The sequence below is a fragment of the Melospiza melodia genome, chromosome 21, assembly GCF_035770615.1.
Source record: "Melospiza melodia melodia isolate bMelMel2 chromosome 21, bMelMel2.pri, whole genome shotgun sequence".
NCBI lineage: Eukaryota > Metazoa > Chordata > Aves > Passeriformes > Passerellidae > Melospiza > Melospiza melodia.
Window position 1 is genome coordinate 5,287,346 of NC_086214.1, and position 18,117 is coordinate 5,305,462.

Sequence of the window (18,117 nt, forward strand, 5' to 3'; positions counted from 1 at the left end):
GATGTCTTTCTGATGATTTTTTTTTGCCTTTCCCTAATGATCATTTTCCTTCCAAGTTCCTGATCCTTTACCCTTATTTTATAAATCATAGAATCATATAACTGTTTAGGTTGGAAAAGGCCTCAAAGATCAGAGAGTCCAACCATTAACTCAGCACAGGCAGCCCCAGTGCAAACCATGTGTCCAAGTGCCACATCTACACTTCTTTTAACTCTCTCCAGCGATGGTGACTCCACCACTGCCCTGCACTTCACACTCCTTCAGTGCCAGCAAAAGCCCCAGGAATTAAATCAGAAAGGGCTTACTTACTCCCCCAAATAGCAGGAAAAAAAAAAAAAAACAAGATAAGGGAGGATAAGGGTGTCTTTTGTCTTTTGATGTGCGGGGAATTTCTCGTTAGTGCTAATCTTAAAGAGCGGTGCTAGTGGAGATTAATTGAATCACATTCATCTAAAAGAACTTGTCCTTATAATTTAAACTGTTCCTTCTTCAACTCAAGGCCATTGTGCCTCCTACTACCACCTATGGGAATGGCAAAAATCCCCACCTTCATTACATGGTTACCTTCAGGAGCTTAAAAGAATATTTATGCAACAATCTCAATCCTTGGTCATTATCTGCCCGAAGAGACAGCTTCAGCTCTCCAGCAGCTACTGAAATCAGCTGGAGTTAGGAGTGCCTCGCCTCCCTGAAAGCTAGCAGGCTTTTCAAAATAATTTTAAAGTATCTTTAAAGTATTCAGGTACCCAAATGACAGCAACATTTGTTTCAAACCTCAGCCTAGACATTCCTTTTGTGGAATATGCATCCTGCTGTTTTCAGTCCGAGTTGCTGCTTTTTCAGGTCTGGTCACTGAGGTTTTCATCAAGATAGTCAGCTGCTCTGTCAAGGTTATCTCAAAATTTAATCTCAGGTCAGTTTACTGTTTCCTCTAAATACACAGTGAAAATAATAAATGCATCGCTTGGTATGATATCCCAGTGTCACACAAAACTTAATGCCTCTCCTCATCCCCAGATATCTTCATTTAGTTACTCCCTTCTTTTCTCTGCTGGTCTAAATCTGCAGACTTGCATGTGCAAACAGAGACTGGGACAAACACCTAAGCATCTAAGCAGTCAATAAACACAAGAAGGGCCACCAAGATTTGCTGACAACACTAAACAAACATCTGATGTTATGATGCTGCTGTGGTAAGGCAGGAAGAGCAAATTCCTTTTGAAATATGAAGGGATAGAGACAAGGCAGAACAAACCTGCTTGAAATCTCAAAGAATTTAAGCAAACAGGCTAATCAGGCCAGCTAGAAGATTGGTGAGAAGAGAATGATTTGGGGAGGAAAAGCACACAGCAAGCCAAGCCATTCTGGTGTCCAGCTCAAAGCTCCTGCTGTCACACAGCCAAGCTATTTCTATTTTCAGTGGGCCGTGCCTAGAGATGAGTATCACACAGCAGTTATTAAAGCAAATTCCTGCATTCAAATGCATACACAGAGCCACACTGTCAGTGCACACAGACAACACAAACACACAACTGAGACCACAGGACCTTCAAAACCTTCCTGCTACTTGCACGTTTTGTTTCTGTAGTGTCTGTATTTCAAAGCCCAGATCAGATGTTAAGCTTTACTCCATCTAGTCTCATGCTATCTCTGCAACTTGTAAAAGTGCTGCAGCTAACATCTGCCTAAACCACACAAACACCATGGAACAATTGCTTAAAAATTATTTACACTAGGTGGATGGAATCATCTGACACAGAATTTGAAGCTCATTAAACAGCTCCTTGACAAATATTTGTCAGCATTTCTCATTTGTAATTAATTATATTGGGCTTTACCTGACAATAATTTAGCACGGTCTCAAAACAGACTAATGCCTGTGTGCTGAAGAGAAATTAGCTCAGCAAATGCACACTGCGAAATTGTGACAGTTTTATGAAACAAGAATCCCCATCTAAATGCAAGTCCCCCGCTTCCCACCCCACTTCTATCTGGGCTTTATAAATATCTGTGTCCCATTTCAGGCTTGTCAGATGAGCCGCCTGAGTTGAAGCTAAACAAACATCCGCAGAAAAAACTCATTACCTTACTCAGTGTTCAGAAAACCTGAAACCAACTGCTTACTCCATAGGGATGGTCAGAGCTGACTCAGGAAACATAAAGTACTTCCCAGGCTTTAAGCCATCTTAACATTCAGGTCAGATTTCCTTTCTCATCACAGCAAACCATCTTCAGCACGGCACGTCAACAGCCATGTCACGTCAGTCTGCTGCCTGGACACCTCTGCACCAGGGGTAGGAGGGAGACAAACATCTGCCTGAAATCTCACCCCACCAGAGAGCTCTGCAGAAGCCTCCTTGCCAGCACTGCCAGAGCACATCATGGACAAAGTCACTCCAATGGATTGATTTGTCACATTCTGAGAAATGACCTTTCCCTGTCAAGCTGGTGTCTAAAATGCCCACCTGGGTTTGGAGAACCTCACGCTGTTATTGCTGGTAACAAACACACCAGCAGGGCAGCACAGGCTCCTCCAAGCTGGGAAAAGCCACTGGTCATACTAACACAGGTACAGAGTGTCTGTGCCTTCCTGCTTTTCTAGGCTGGACATTTGGGGAGCTCAGGGCAGCAAAGTGCTCTGGAGTGAACCACAGGGCTTGCTGCTGTCAGTCCAGCAAAGCCACTCACAGGAGAGTCTGGTGACCAATTGTAGGACCACATCTCAGCTGCTTTACTACACATCAAGGGCTGGTTCCTGAAGGTCAAGGCTCCAGAATGCTCCCCAGTGTAGGGGACAGGCCCCTATTGCACACAGCTACACTGAAGTCTTGCAAGGCCGGGCAAGGATCAGTCTGGCCACATCTGCAATGACACTGGAATTGCTCATCTGTCACTCCAAGAAGGAAAAAACCCACAGTGAGATCCCACTGTCTTCATTTAACTCCCTCATCCTGTGTATTCCCCACACAAACATTAGAGACATCAAGGTATGGGGTGCCACAAATGCAGAGACACATAACCAGAAGCAGATGGCCTCTACTTCAACACCAAACAATTTACACTTGAGAAGTATGACAAGGCTACTGACACCTGGACAGAAAAGCAGTTCCCACAGTGGGAGCTGGTTAAAGTTTTGCTTCAAGGGATGGGAACTTTTATCAACATAACCACAACAGATTGGATGACTCCTCCTGAAGTTACAGTGGCATGGGATCTGTGTTCTTGTGCAGCACCTGTGTCCCTTTGCCATCCACAAGCTTCACACAACCTGGTATTTTGCACAGGTTGGGCTTTTTCAGTCGCCCCAACAAAAAGCAAAAACATTTAGTAAAAGCCATTTAGTAAAGAGTAAAAAGTAAAAGCCAATTTAGTAAAAGGTGAAAATCAAGCTGTGTGAAAGTTCTTGCTCCTTTTTTTTGCAGCTTGATACATAAGAAGGTCCTGGGTGACACCTCACACCCAGCCAACTCACACCCCTACAGCTGCAAGGCTGTCCCCAGAAGCAGAGCTCAGCCTTGTCCCTCCAGAGTGGCTGTCCCCTCCTGCACAAACCACCATTCACCTGTGTCCCCTCTTCTGAACCATGGCTTAGATCCTCCAGTGCGTGAAATGTTCTGGACTTTCCTTCTCACAGTTTTTCACACCAAGCAGACAAAACACTGTCCCTGCACCCTTTCAGCTGTGCTAAGCCCAAAACAAGGCTGAAGTTCAAGCCCAAGGCATGGGCTCAGAAAGTCTCATCTACATTCTGGGCACGAGTGTCTTCTGGAAGCTGGGGAAAATCTCCATGTCCTCCAAGGAGCTGGGGGCAGAGCCACAGCATGAGGTGTATTTACACCAGGACACCTCTCCACAGCACCCAAAGCTTCTCGACTCAACTCAAACGCATTAACACCTAAACATCTCACCAGGGCTGGGCTATCTCACACCATCAGCCACTCACAACCTCCTCACCAACACCACAATCACAACAAAAACTTCAGGCTGCTGCACGCAACACACAGAGCAATTCCTGCCACACTGGGCTTGTGCCTTAGACACCTTCATCTCCCTCTGATCTTCAGAAACAAGTTTCTCAACGTGCACACGGAGCTGCAGGAAAAAGCACCTAACAACGATTTTGTGACATTATTTCTTAACGCAGCATGAAATCGTTAGGTCAAAACGTGCCACCTATCACATGAACATTAAAAGTGTGTCAAGTCTCAGTGTGCAAGCTATTGTTTTATCTGAACGTGATATTAGCTGGCAGAACTAGGTAATGTATCTGTGCTCCTTTTTAGTGATACAGGATTATGAGAGGATGCAAGTAGTAGCCATGCTTGGCTTGGCAAAGAGAGCACAGCAATTACTTTCAAGTAGAAAATAAACAAATAAGAAGTGAAACAGAATAAAGACATTTTCTAAAATGCCCTACCAAGTTCTAAACTTGCTCTTCACTTCCTCTCCAAAAAGGACTACAGCCAAATTCTCAAGTCCTTATTCCCATAAAAATGCTTAATGACACAAACTAGGGCTTTGTTTGAGGAAAACCAGAATTTTGTCCGAAACAGAAGCATACAAATTTCTCTCCTGACAATAATCACGTATTCACACTTTTGGTCCCTCTGGTTTGAGCAGGGCACTTGTGGATGGGCTCACCAGGTGAGAAATGGTGGATAAATTGTATCTGGACATTACCTCAGCATTTGTTCCTTTTTGCTTACACGAGTCTAACACCAACCATGTGGAGGTTTGTTGGAGTGAACAAATCCTCCCTTAATTACACCAGAGTAAGTTCCGTTGGAGGCATAGTGTGGATGGATACAGGTGTAACCAAGGACAAAATCTGGCTACAAAACACGAAACAAAATGAAACAAACAAACAAACAAAACCCTGAAAATCCACTAAGTATTCCTGGCTAAATATTTAAACATCTTAAAAGCTACACAGATTTTTTTTTTCTTAAACAATCAGCTTCACCTCCACATCTATTTTGACAGCTCATCATCCTTCCAGTTGTGCCTCCAGTGCACGTAAACGCAAATAAATCTCCTTTCCACCACAGAAAACTTCTCCCGATCAGAACTTGCAAACAACAAAGCCCTTCAAGCACGCAGGCTGGAGGTTCCCTTCCATGGCAGCATCACCACCGCGACCCAGGCTGGGCTGACAGCGGTTCCACGCTCGCGGGTGGCTGGGCGGAGGGAGCGCCGAGAGGCGAGGCCGGCCCGGGCGCAGGGAAGCGACGCCCGGGGAGCCCCGCGGGGCTTCGCCTCCCTCCGCCCGGCCCGGCCTGGGCTCCGCCAGCCCCTCGGTTCGCGCCGGGGACGACTCGAGCCGCCCGCCGCGGGGCCCACTCGTGACACGCCGGCAGGGAGCGTGGCAGGCCGGGCGCCCCCCGCCCGCGGCGGCACCGCGACCGCCCCGAGGAACACGCGCGGCCCCGCGGACACGAGTGGGCGGCCCCGCCGGGCCACGGCGGCGCGAGAAAAGTTTGATCCGTGGGAGGGGAGGGGAAGCGCCGCCGGGGGACCGCGCACAACTCCCCGCTCCCCGCGCGGGGGGATGGCCCCGGCCCCGCCGCCCGCCGGGAGCGGCGCGCCGGGCTGCAGGTGTCGGCGGCAGCAGGGAGAAGGGAGGGCAGCGGGGCACCCCGGGGACGGGGAGGGGGCGGCGGGACCGCCCCCGCGGGCACCCCCGGCGGGCCGGCCCGGGGACCGGGGTCAGGGGCGGGAGGGGGGTGTCCGGGGGGCGCCGCGGGGGCTCCCCCGCCGCTGCCCCCACACAATGAGGCGCACACAAAGCGCCGCCGCTCCTACCTCCAGCGCCTCGAAAGTGACGAAGCTGGACATCGCGAAACCGTCGATAATGTCCTCTTCGGCCGAGGAGGACTCCCGCCGCTTCCTCCGGGGGGGCCGCGGCCGGGACGGCGGCGGGGGCCCATTGTCTTCCTTCTCCGAGCCCGAGGAGGAGAGCGCGGCGGCCCCGGGGCCGGCGGCCCCGCCGGCGGCACAGCCGCGCCGCCCGCCTTTGGCTCGCCGCTCCCGGTCGCGCTGGGACCGCGATCGCCGCTTCTTCCGAAGCCCGTTGCATCGCGCCGGGCCATCCATGTCTCTCGCCGGCTCTCCCTCTCGCTCTCGTCCCCCCCCGCCCCACCGCAGCCACAAATCCGGCTCCCCCGGCGGAATAACGGGGGAGGGAGGGAGGGAGGGAGAGAGGGAAGGAGAAAGGGAGGGAGGAGAGGACAGCAAGGGGGTGGGGGGGATGAAAGAATCCGAGTGCGGTTCCACCACCACCAGCAGCAAGCACCAAATGTAAGAGATTCCTATAAGCGAGCCAAGGAAAGTAATGGCTGATCTCAGGTCGCCTTTGTAAAAAAAAAAAAAAAAAAAAAAAAAAAAAAAGCCACGGAGAGAAAGGAAAAAAAAAAAAAAAAAAAGCCTCACCAAGCAGGCAATAAATCAGAATAGCGGAATGCTTTGATCAAGGGGCTGGGAGGGCGAGGATCTTCGAAAGAGAGGAAAAAAGGTTGAGAAGAAGGGGGGAAAAAATAAAGAAAGGAGACCCGCTGGAAGGAGGGAGCTGAGAGTATTTCCTTGCACAAAATTTATTTTCTTTCTTCCTTTCCTCCCCAACTAAAAGAAGTTCCAGGGGGGGAAAAATATATATGTAGATGTACAGAACTCCCTTTCTGTCTGCGTGTGTGTATGTGTGTGAGTGTGTGTGTGTGTGTGTGTGCAGGGAAGGGTGCAGCCTTCCCCTCCCCACCAACACGTACTCCTCTCCCCCTCCTCCTTTATCTCCCTGGATCAAACACAATAATAATAATAACGATGCATCCAGATGCAATTTTCTCAGGCACCGACCAGGGATGGACTCGGGAGTGGAGATCAGATCCCAGCCCGGCCCCTCCAAAAACAAAACCAAACAATAAAAAGAAGAAGAAAAAGGAAAAAGAGAAAAAGGGGAGGAAAAAAAGAGCCCCAAAACACGCCCACCCACCCCAGCTATTAATACGGATCAATCATGGCAAATTCATCGTATTAATTGTGGCGAGGAAGGGGGTGCTGGTGCTGGTGACAATAGATCCGAGCGGAGGGGAGGCGGCCCCCGGGAGGAGCGGCGGCGGCCACAACAACACGGCTGGTGCCCGGGGGCGCGGCGGCGCGGGCTCGGTGCGGAGCGGGCTCGGTGCCGCCCGGGCGGTGCCGGTGCCGGTGCCGGGGGGCGCCCGCCGAGCCCCGCGCGGGGCGGTCGCGGTGTCGCCCCCAGCGGCCGCGCGGCCCCGCGCCGCTCACGTGACCGCCGCCCCGCCCGCTCCCCGCCCGGCGGCGCGCGAAATGCGGCGCCCCCGCCGCGCGAAATAAGTCTCGGGCATGCGCGGGGGGCCTGCGCGGTGGGGCGGCCGGCACGCGCTGTGACACCCCCTCACAGAGCCCCTCTGACTGCCCCTCACACTGCTCCTCACAGCGCCCCTCACATTGCCCCTCGCACTGCTCTTCACAGCGCCCCTCACATCGCCCCTCACGTTGCTCTTCACAGCGCCCCTCACATTGCTCTTCACAGCGCCTCTCACATTGCCCCTCGCACTGCTCCTCACAGCGCCCCTCACATCGCTCCTCACGTTGCTCTTCACAGCGCCCCTCACATCGCTCCTCACGTTGCTCTTCACAGCGCCCCTCACATTGCCCATCGCGCTGCTCCTCACAGCGCCCCTCACATCGCTCCTCACGTTGCTCTTCACAGCGCCCCTCACATTGCCCATCGCGCTGCTCCTCACAGCGCCCCTCACATCGCTCCTCACATTGCTCTTCACAGCGCCCCTCACATTGCCCCTCACACTGCTCCTCACAGCGCCCCTCACATCGCTCCTCACATTGCTCTTCACAGCGCCCCTCACATTGCCCCTCGCACTGCTCCTCACAGCGCCCCTCACATCGCTCCTCACATTGCTCTTCACAGCGCCTCTCACATTGCCCCTCGCACTGCTCCTCACAGCACCCCTCACATTGCTTCTCGCACTGCCGCTCACACCGTTCCTCACAGTGCCCCTCTCACTGCCCCTCACGCCGCTCTTCACATTGCTCCTCACACTGCTCCTCACAACGCCCCTCACATTGCTGCTTACACTGCCCCTCACATCGCTCCTCACACTGCCCTTCACAACCCCCAGGGCATGCTGCCCCAGCCACTCCGTCCCTCAAGCTGTCCCGGGATGTCCTCACGGGACCTGGCGTGGAGGGTGTGGAGGGGGCAGAGTGTCCCTCTCTGGAGTCATTCGGATGCTTCCCTGGGTCACCTGCTGCGGGTGGCCCTGCCATGGCATGGGTTGGACTGGATGATCTCCTGATGTCCCTTCCAACTCCATTCTGGTTCCCTGATTCTGTGTCCAGCCCTTGTCCCCCTGCCTGGTCTCCTTCCCTCATGGCTCGGGGGTGCCTCAGATGCTCATCCCTCACGGCCTCGGCTGCTGCCGGGCACTGCCACTGCCCAGCCTTGTGGTGGGTTGTGCTCCTGCTGTCCCTGAGGGAAGCCTGCACCCCTCTACCCCGAGATGGTGACTGTGACCCTTGCCAGGGTAACCCTCCGACATGACTGGCACAGATGCTGAGGCTGCAGGCAGAACAACTTGTGGCTGCCCACCTGCAGCTCACCTGTCTTTGGCTCTGCCCTGCCCACACTGTACATGGCCTTTTGCCTGTGTTAGCCTCGGCTTTGTTGTCTCCCCTCTTCATGTTACCACCTCTGTGGTATTAGGGCATATTGCCTGTGTTACCTCAGCACCAAGAGGGCTGTGGAATGAACAAATTCACTTTTTAAGCTGGTTCTTATGGTCACCCTTCTCACCTGGTGCTTCTGTCTCCTGCCCAGGAGAACCTGCTGAGGGAATAGGCTTGGAAGGAGAAGAGCGTGTGGAGCTGTTTGGTCTGACTTTGGGGAGAAAGCATTAGGAGCAGAACCCTGGGGGGAACTAGGACATTTTCTAGGAAGAGAGAAGGAGACAGGAAGAGCAAGGAACAAGATGGGGAAGAAACCCCAACCTGTGAAGTCTCAATGTTCAGAACAGAGAAGAGGGGCTCTGGAAGCACAGCACTGGTTTTCCTCCATCTGTCGGGTGATCATGCTGTTGTGTAGTTTGGAATATATTGGGGGAGATTGGAAGGGCAGGAGAAAAAGATAAATTGTTTAATATTCCTTCTCCACAAAGAACCTTCTGTACAAGAACCAAGTCTTTCTCCTTTAGCTGCTAATCATTCCTCCATTGAGATCCCCAGCCAGGGGAACACACACAGGCTGAGTGTATTTTTCCAATATTCTCCCTCTGGGCTACTCTGACTCTCGGGGGATGAGGCTCTGCTTGACTGTATAATACGTTGTTTACTCTGTACCCTTAGGCCACCAACTGAGTAATTTTTAGTATGTTTTCTATGATTACTGAGTGATTATGTGAAATACTGGGAATCGGACACCCCCTCTGTATCCAGAAGGCAAGTGACACCTTTGTCACCTCTCTGCACACCACATCTCCCGGACAGCACGCAGTGACTTTTGAGCTGGTGTGAGCCAGAGGAGGAGGAAGCACAAAGCTCTGGGTAACCCGAGAGTGTGAGAGCGTGTACCTTACAGAAGGCCATGCTGCCCATGGCAGAGGCACATGGCTAGTTTTTAAACATTCTCAGATATCAACCTAGAGACCATCTCCTAATGTGACCTTAGATCTCCCTGTTCAGATTTTTCTTGCTGTTTAACAAATGCATTTCTCTATCTTACTTTGGGTTCTTTTGTCTCATAGCTGCCTGCCAGTTCTATACAATCGGACTATACAGAAGCTGCACTGGTATTGCTCAAGTGTTAGAATTTCTGTGTATAGCAAGCTCAAATATTATAAGATCTCTGTCTTCTGAAAAATATTAAGCTGTGCTGTGTCAAACAACTGTTACCTGTTGAGTTTTTTTGAAAATAACTCTGTAATTTTCAGGGCAAAGTAATTGATTATAGTTTCCTGCATATCCATCACCATTAAAGTGACTTAAGAGACCTGTAGTCAGATACATTTCTGCAGACATTCATTGCGTGGCTGAAAGTCTGCTCAGTCTGTTTTCTTCTTGAATGTGTGTATGTGGATAACAGACACGATATGTGATTCATTTTGCATTCTTTGTAGAAACAAATCCCCAGACTTGCATGTCTATGGAAAAAAGTAAGATTAAAATCCATCCATCTAACTCATCCTCCATTGCAAAAGATTTTTGTTCTGTGTAATATTTATGGCAAGCATTAGGAATCACAGGTCACCTTCTTGGGTATGATGCAGGTGAATTATCCCTTTTCTGGGTGTGATCCAGCAGGAGCATTTCCACGAGCCCTAATTGATTTGGGAGTATCAGACAGATCCTCAGGAAGTTCTTTCTCCAGTGCACTCTTGCCTCCAGCTGAGTATTTCAAGTCATCTTAACAGAAAGAATACCACAGACCTCCATGCACATTTGTTCTTGGGCTGCCTGTTAGCTTTCCTCTAGAAATACATCTTGCCTGGCATCTGGTGTGAGAAAACAGCACGCTTTTTCCCTCCTTTTTTTTTTTTTTTTTTTTTTCTTAGGCTCTGGTACCTTGCTGAGTCACTGTTTTTGAGGTTAATGACTAGTGTACTCAACTGGATACTCAGTAATTAACACCCACGGAAAGAGTACTTCTCCAGCATGTGATAACAGACCTATAATCTTCTGATTTGAGACAGATATCAAAAGCTTTCTCTTCCTAAATAACGAAGACAGAAAGGCTAACACAGACCAAAAATTGCAACAATTGCAATTTCCATGTCACCATTATGCATTGGAACAAAATTAAATTTGCAACTGTAAAAACACTAGAAGCCGTTTTCTTAGGACTAGCCCCTGGCATACCTAAACAGAAAGGATATTTTAAACTAACTTGAATATCAGGAGATAATTCATTGCTTGAGGAAATGGCAAGAACCTTGCTTCTAGCAAGAGTAACTTGCACTGTGCTTTGGCATTAAGCTCCAAAGATGGAATTTTTAAGTTCAGTCCACATAGGAATCTCAGCAGAGGCAAATGTGCCTTTCTGAAGTTATCATCCTTTTAGGAGATGGGTGGTTTGAAATAGCAGAGTGTCTGCCTTGCAGACTATTATTTTTGTTTTAGAAGGAGTTTGATCTGGGAACACAAAAAAACCAAGAGAAATGGAGAAAAGAGCCTTTTTGTTATTGTTTCCACCCTGCTCTTACAGTGCATTCATAAGAATAGCAAATGATGAGAACCAAAATTCTAATACAAAATAAAAGCCAGGGTGATTGTGTGGATGGCAGAGGAATTTAAAACAGTTCCATAAAACTAAACCAATTTTATCCAAATTGTATTGCTTATCAGAGAAGATTGTCTGGCTTTGTAGCTAAGGGCTGTACCTGTTGTTTTAAAAGGTGTTTTCCTAGAAGGTGGTTGGAAACAGAAACAGTTATGGAAGAAGAAGCATCCAAAGTGAACCAACAAGGAAGAATAGAAACCTGTGGCCTTTAAAAAACCCAAATAGCTCAAGACTAAAGATAAAGGCAGTATGAAAAGTGGTTAGTTGAAACCCAGGGGCAGGCAGGTTTCCAGAACAACCTGGAAAGAAAATACTCAGAGAAGAGACAATTGTTCCTTTCACAAATGAAGGGACTAACTCAGTCAGTGGAACTCACTGCCATGAGGCAGCTCTGAGATCCAGAATAATGAGAACTCTCCAAGTAACCAGAATATTGGTTACTGAGTGGCTGAGGGACATGAACATTTTAATGCCTCAGAATCTAAAACAGTTTCTAAAACAAAGCAGGAGACAGGAGACTGAACTGATGGACCATCAGCCTGATCCAATCTGCCGGGTCAGGGCTGGCACACATCTGAACCTGTGTTCATTTCTCTGTGTTTTAATTCCTGTGTTTAGAGCAATGCTGTATCCATCCTCACTGGCACCAGATCAGGAGGCACTTGACAAAAGTTGGTAAATTAAACTGGGCCTGAAAAAGTTTAAAGTTCAGATTTTTGTAGCTGGTCGAAATAATTGTGTCATGGGCAGCTATGTATTAAAAATAGCTTAGAGTTCAGGAAATCTGGGAACTGTGGGGAGAAAAAAGAGAAAAAGCTGAATGGCATCAGCAGAAGTACAGGTTTCCCCAGAAAAGGTGAAAAACTAATTCATGTATTTTTCTTGTTTTTCTAGTTGGTTGTAATAAAACTCTGAAGTATCTATGACTAATTTTATCAGGGAAAAAAAAGAAAAATCAGACCATGCAGGGGATAAGAAGTTCAGAGTCTTGATTTATTCACTCACATGGATCTATAGTAATTTACAGCAGGGGAAAACGTGGTCCCTGGAGAACAGGTCAGTCATGAGCAATAAAGCTGTGCATGTTTATCATGTATGGCCATATAAACTCAAGGATTTTTGGATCCTGCTAGTTCCTTGAGATTTCTTAATAAACACCCTAAGCTGACTAAACCTGTGTTTGTAATTACCTGAGATTCCTTATCCCACAGCATGAGCATTGGTGAATGGCAGCATTCATAAATCCAGGGGGAAGCAGGTGTCCTTGGCTTTCAGGAAACTTCATTTGAAAACGTGATTCCGAGTTATGAGGACAGAAAAAAACTGTATTGATTGTGGAACTGTAAAGGATGGTGATAAATTGCAAGATCAGAGTTTGTGTCATTGTGGCTGGAGTATCCTGGAGAGTTTGATGCTGCAGCCCGGTTTTACTGAATATCTCATATCCAAAATATCAAATAAATAGTATATTCATGAAATTTGGAGATCACACTGGATTTGGAAAAACCATGAATATTCACATTGGTGGAGGAACAAGTAAAAGATTTTCAGCAAGAACAGGATTTTAAAAAAGAAAATAAAATCACAGAATAGAATCACAGAATCATTAAGATTGTAAAAGATCTCCAAGGTCCTTGGGTCCAACCGTAGACAATCACTGCCTTGTCTACCAGAGCAGAGCACTGAGCTCCACGTTCAGATGTTCCTTCAACACCTCCAGGGATGGTGGAGCCACCACCCCCCTGGGCAGCCCTTCCCAATGCCCAACCACCCTTTCTGAGAACTTATTTCTGGGAAAGGTAGTTAATTATATCCACTGTGGAAACAAACACCAACTGCAAATTACAGTTCTTCAGTTAGCATCCTATGAAGTGGGCTGATCTTCTAGAGTGAAATTCTGAGCTCAGTTACATGTAAGTGAGAAAACTGTTATTTTCTGCAGGAAATTCAGATGGGTTTACAATTTGATCATGGGAATTTTTAAATGTGACTTAGAGATTTAGGATCTGCCCTTTGGTCCTTTCAAAAATTGTTCACCAAAGCATATTGCTAAGTAGGTAGCACGTCTCTGCCCTGAAAATTGGTCAGCTTTTATTACCAGAAAACACCAACTGTTTACAATTTAGTGGTGCTGAGTTCAGATTGCAGCATTGCATGCTGTACTGGTTCTGCTGATATGTCACGGGAAACAACCAATTTACAACTTTCCTTCTCTCCCACCTTCACCAAAAAGCATGTAAAAGAAACACAAGAATGGTTTTTCTCCACCATTTAAAATCAATGTTTAAGAGAAACTATGTTTTAGCCCAACACAGGTTATGATATAGAGAGAACTACACGAAATTTAATAGCCTGGGTTATCCAGAAGGTCAGACTACCTGATCCTGGTCTGTTCTGGCCTCTTAAGTCTAGGAATAAATTAGAAACCTGATCTCTGAAAGTTTTAATTTCAGAGCAGTCTTTGTGAAAGGGCGTGGAGTAGAATCCCTAATGAATTACATCCTCCTCCAACATTCATTTTTCTCCCTGAGAAACGGTTTCTTTTGAAAAACAGTGTTTAGTTCCTCATCTTCTAAATTACAAAAAAATTATATCTCTTTATGTCTTACACTGTACTGTGTGCCAGCACAGCAATTATTAAAGCATTTTTATTGATATTACACATCTCTCTATGAAATGTGAATTCAGTTTATCATGAAAATTGATTTTTAATGACAACTCAAGTTTACATTTCTGAAGTTCATACTTTCCCACTATTTTTCGCTGGCACTAGAGTAGTACAGCTACAACACTTTTATTTGTCAGAAATTGAATAGGAAATATCCTGTAGTTTACTCACATTTATCAGTGTGGTTCTGCTGATGAAAACAATGAAGTTTTCTGTTGGAGTTCATCTGCAGAGATCAGAAGTGAGCTGAGTAGTCCAAACCTGCACACCCACGTACCTGAAGTCCCTCATATGCACTTAGGCATTTATAAGACTGTCTTGATTTTTAAAGCTGTTGAATGGGCTCAGCTTTCATTCTGGTTTTATGAGAATTATGGGACACACATCCCTGGAATCAATCTGTCATCCTCCACCTCTTTTTCCCCATACATTATCTTTCCTTATTACTAATGACATGCTGAAGGTAACTTCTGGATTAGCAGCTTGAACATGGCCCTGGATGCTAACCCAGTTACACTGCAGGGAATGCTGCTTTTTAATCTGCCTGCTTCTTCAGCTGCTCCAGATGGAAAGGCAGAGAGAATTTCCTGGGCTTGTTATATTGGTGTGTTTTGATGAAAACAGTGGTCTGACACAGAACATGCAGGAGCAGTCTGGGCTCACAGCATGACTAGGTGTCCTCTGGCCTTATGTAATCTCAGGACAGAAAAGTACAATGTGAAATCAAATGCAATTATTGACTACTCCAAACAACATTACAGCAACTCAGCATCAAGTGTGCTTAGTGCTCAGGTAGCTTTCAGAAGGAAATTAGGGCTGTATTAGTGCAAGTTACTGTGGATAAAACGCTCAGCTTGGCAAAAATGTCACTTATGCATCTCCAGAATTGTTGTATTTCTGTAAGACATATCTCTGCAGGAGTTGGGGGGAGGTTTGGGTTGTTTTTCATTGGCTGATGGGGGAAGGATTGTTGTTTGCTGTTTAAAATGATCCCAAGCAAACTTTTACAAGGTCTTCTGTGACTAATAAAACCTGAGTCTTTGAAAATGTACTACAGCTCAAGTTGTTGTTTAGAGATAATTCTCTTTGATCCAGATGCTTCCATCTGAAAGTGCAGTGCAGAGAAAAGAAAAAGGGAGAAGGAAATTTGATGGAAAGTCCCAGAAAACAGAGGGAGAAAAAATCTGCAATTTTAACATGTCATGTGCTGACCTTGGGCACTGAGAAGTCCCCTGGCCAGTGTGCTTACCTGTGTTGAGATCTGGGAGGAGGATAGTGCTGTTCTGGCTGGGTGGGCTACTGACACATTGAAATCTCCTCTGGAAGGTGATCTCAGACACAGTGAGGTTTTCTTGTTCTTGGTATAATCTCTGTAGCAGTGGATTCATGATCATAGGTCTGTGAAAGTGCCTAGGAAGAGCCTGTCTTTACAGGAGTGCCCTGAGAGTCAGGCAGAGGACTTGGATCATCCTCAGCTAGTTTGGCATATTCTGTGGATATAAAGGGCAGTAAAGTCCTTTCCTCTGTGGATTATATTGTGTATTTCCAGCCATTTTTCACCTTTTCCTGCACTCAGACTCAAAGGCATGTTCATGAGCAAATGAGTGAGACAAGGGGTGGAGGCATTTTCTCACAGTCCTGCTGCTCCTACAATGATGCAGCATCTCCCTCCAGGGAGGAATGAGCATATTTTCCTGCCCTCCCATCTCTTGGATTTTTAATCTCATTTTTTCCAATCTTTATGCCCTTCTGCCTGTGCTCTCTTGCATCTTGTTCATGACCACTCGACTTTGCACTTTGTTCTGGAAAAATGGAGATTTCAGCCATCTCTGGAAAAGCAGGTTTGTTTGTTTGTAAGCAATAAATCATGACTGGCAGCCTTGTGTCATGGGACACCAAATCCTTCCAACTATTCGAGATAACTGGAAATATAAGGCGCCTTTAAAAATCCTGGAATGGTTTGGGTTGGAAATGACCATAAAATTCATCTTGTTCACCCCTGCCATGGCAGGGACACCTTCCACTGTCCCAGGCTGCTCCAAGCCCTGTTCAGCCTGGCCTTGGGCACTGCCAGGGATCCAGGGACAGTCACAGCTGCTCTGGGCACCCTGTGCCCAACCTACAGATCTGATAATATTCTGCAGATAGTGTACAAGCAGCCTTGATATTTACAGAACTTCACTGATAATGTCTCATTGTTTGCTTGCCCAAATCTAAAATATCCCATCAGCAGACACTGTATATATTCTGTTCTGAGAAGGCAATCTCTTTTTATCTTCCATAAATTTGAAAATACACCATGCTCCTTGAACAAAAAATAAAAATAATAATGAGGCAGGCACAAGCAGCATAAATCAATATAGCATTATTGATGTCAACAGAGCTATGCAAATATATACCCACTGAGGATGACACATAAAATCAAGCCCTAACTTTATATGGAAAAATATAGAAACTACAGCAGCAGTATTAACTACACTTTTCAGCTATGCTCAAAATGGATTTTGGAATAAGTCATAGTTGTAATAAGTAATTTGAGAGGGTTGTGAATTCTTCTGTGAGCTTGTTGCATCAGGAGACAGAAGAAAAATCAAAGCACAGGCTTGCCAGTAATATTCCCCCCTGATATTAACAATAAAACTGTAACACTTCTTGGTTTTAAATAACAATTCTAACCAGTTTCTGCAGGTTGTTGTAAATTCTGCTCTGCCCCAAAGAGTCAGGTTGCAAAGAGCCATAAGAAATGCCACTGCAGGTAAGTGATTTGCATCAGCATTGGTCAGCTTTGAGGTTTTACTGAAAACAACATTATTGCAGAAATCATTTCTGGCTGCAGTGAACATTGTGGTCATACTGCAGGGGAAGTTCCCAGTGAGGGGATAAAGATCCTAAAGACTAAACACCAAACATACCAGTGTCATCAGTGCATTGCTACTCTTCTTAGCAGAAGATGATGTTGGATTCACACAAAGCTGTGGTGGTGACAGAACAATAAATCTTTTCATTAGGCTGCCAGCCCAACACTAATTTACCAGCACAAGACTTACCATATGTGTGCAGGCACTCTGTGATCTGATGAGCTCCTCCTTGCTCTGAGGTTCTCTACTGTCAGAACTGACCACAGAAATGAGTAAACAAAGGGTAAACAAAGCTAAGAACACAAGAAAGATTACTTAATCAATCAACATCTTGGCAATTAATGCATGCATCTACCCCAGAAGTTCATGTAACAAAACTTGTATGAGCTAAATATTCACCTGGTATTCATTTCACAGGTGGAATTACACCTCATGTACATAAACAGAGATAATTACTGAAACACCAAGATCAGCTTGGCTCCTGTATCCTGAAAAGAACAAAAAAGAAAAGAAATCATTGCTGCAGCAAATTGTAGAAGTGTTAAAAGGCTCAAAAGAGTGTTCAACTAGTAGACAATTTTAAGTAAAGCTAATAAAACATGGCCACTTCATTATTCATTCATGAGAAAAGGCTGAGTTCAGACACTGTGTTTCAGAGGAGAAGCTGCTCTATAATATCCTGTCTCTTGTTCATCATTCCCACAATCTCCATGCACATCTTGTTCGTGTGGCAATTCTTTCAGTGCACTGAAGACCAACCAGCCCAGGGAAGTCAAAGAAGAAATCCCCACTGTTTTAATAGACCTTAAATCCAATCTTGATCACCATCTTCCAGTTCTGGGATGGAGCACTGCACAGTACAGAACAGAACCTCATGCTGACAGCATTGCTTTCCAGGGAATAACCTCTCCCTTGTTTCCCTGAATCCTTATGAAAATCCTGGGTCTGCTCCTCATGCGTTCAGTTGCAAGATTCTCTTTGCCTTTAATTTGCAGCAGGACTGGAAGATCAGATGAAGAGCCACATCAGGAGATTTATGATCTGTTTTCTGGCTCTGGTTCTGACACATGTCATGAATAATGGTGTGCAAATTACTCCAGTCATTTGTTCTTCATTCAGATGGCCGTGGAAACAGGGATGGAATTAATTTCCCTGTTTGCCAAGTGCCTTGACTCCACTCACAGGAGCAGAGGTGAGCCAAGGCTGTGGCTCTGAGGACAGGCTGCCTCAGGCACGGAGGGCTATGGTGAGCAGAGGCTTCCAGAGTCAGACAATTTGGATAC

At 46.7% G+C, this 18,117-nt stretch overlaps 1 protein-coding gene across 1 annotated transcript in view; it reads right to left on the bottom strand.

The window, feature by feature from the left end:
- Positions 1–6,093, bottom strand: part of AUTS2 (activator of transcription and developmental regulator AUTS2) — an 815,029-nt gene extending 808,936 nt beyond the window's left edge. Inside the window, exon 1 of the mRNA XM_063174132.1 lies at positions 5,803–6,093. Coding sequence (XP_063030202.1) covers positions 5,803–6,093 — 291 coding nt within the window. The remainder of the gene's footprint in view (positions 1–5,802) is intronic.
- Positions 6,094–18,117: the final 12,024 nt, after the last annotated feature.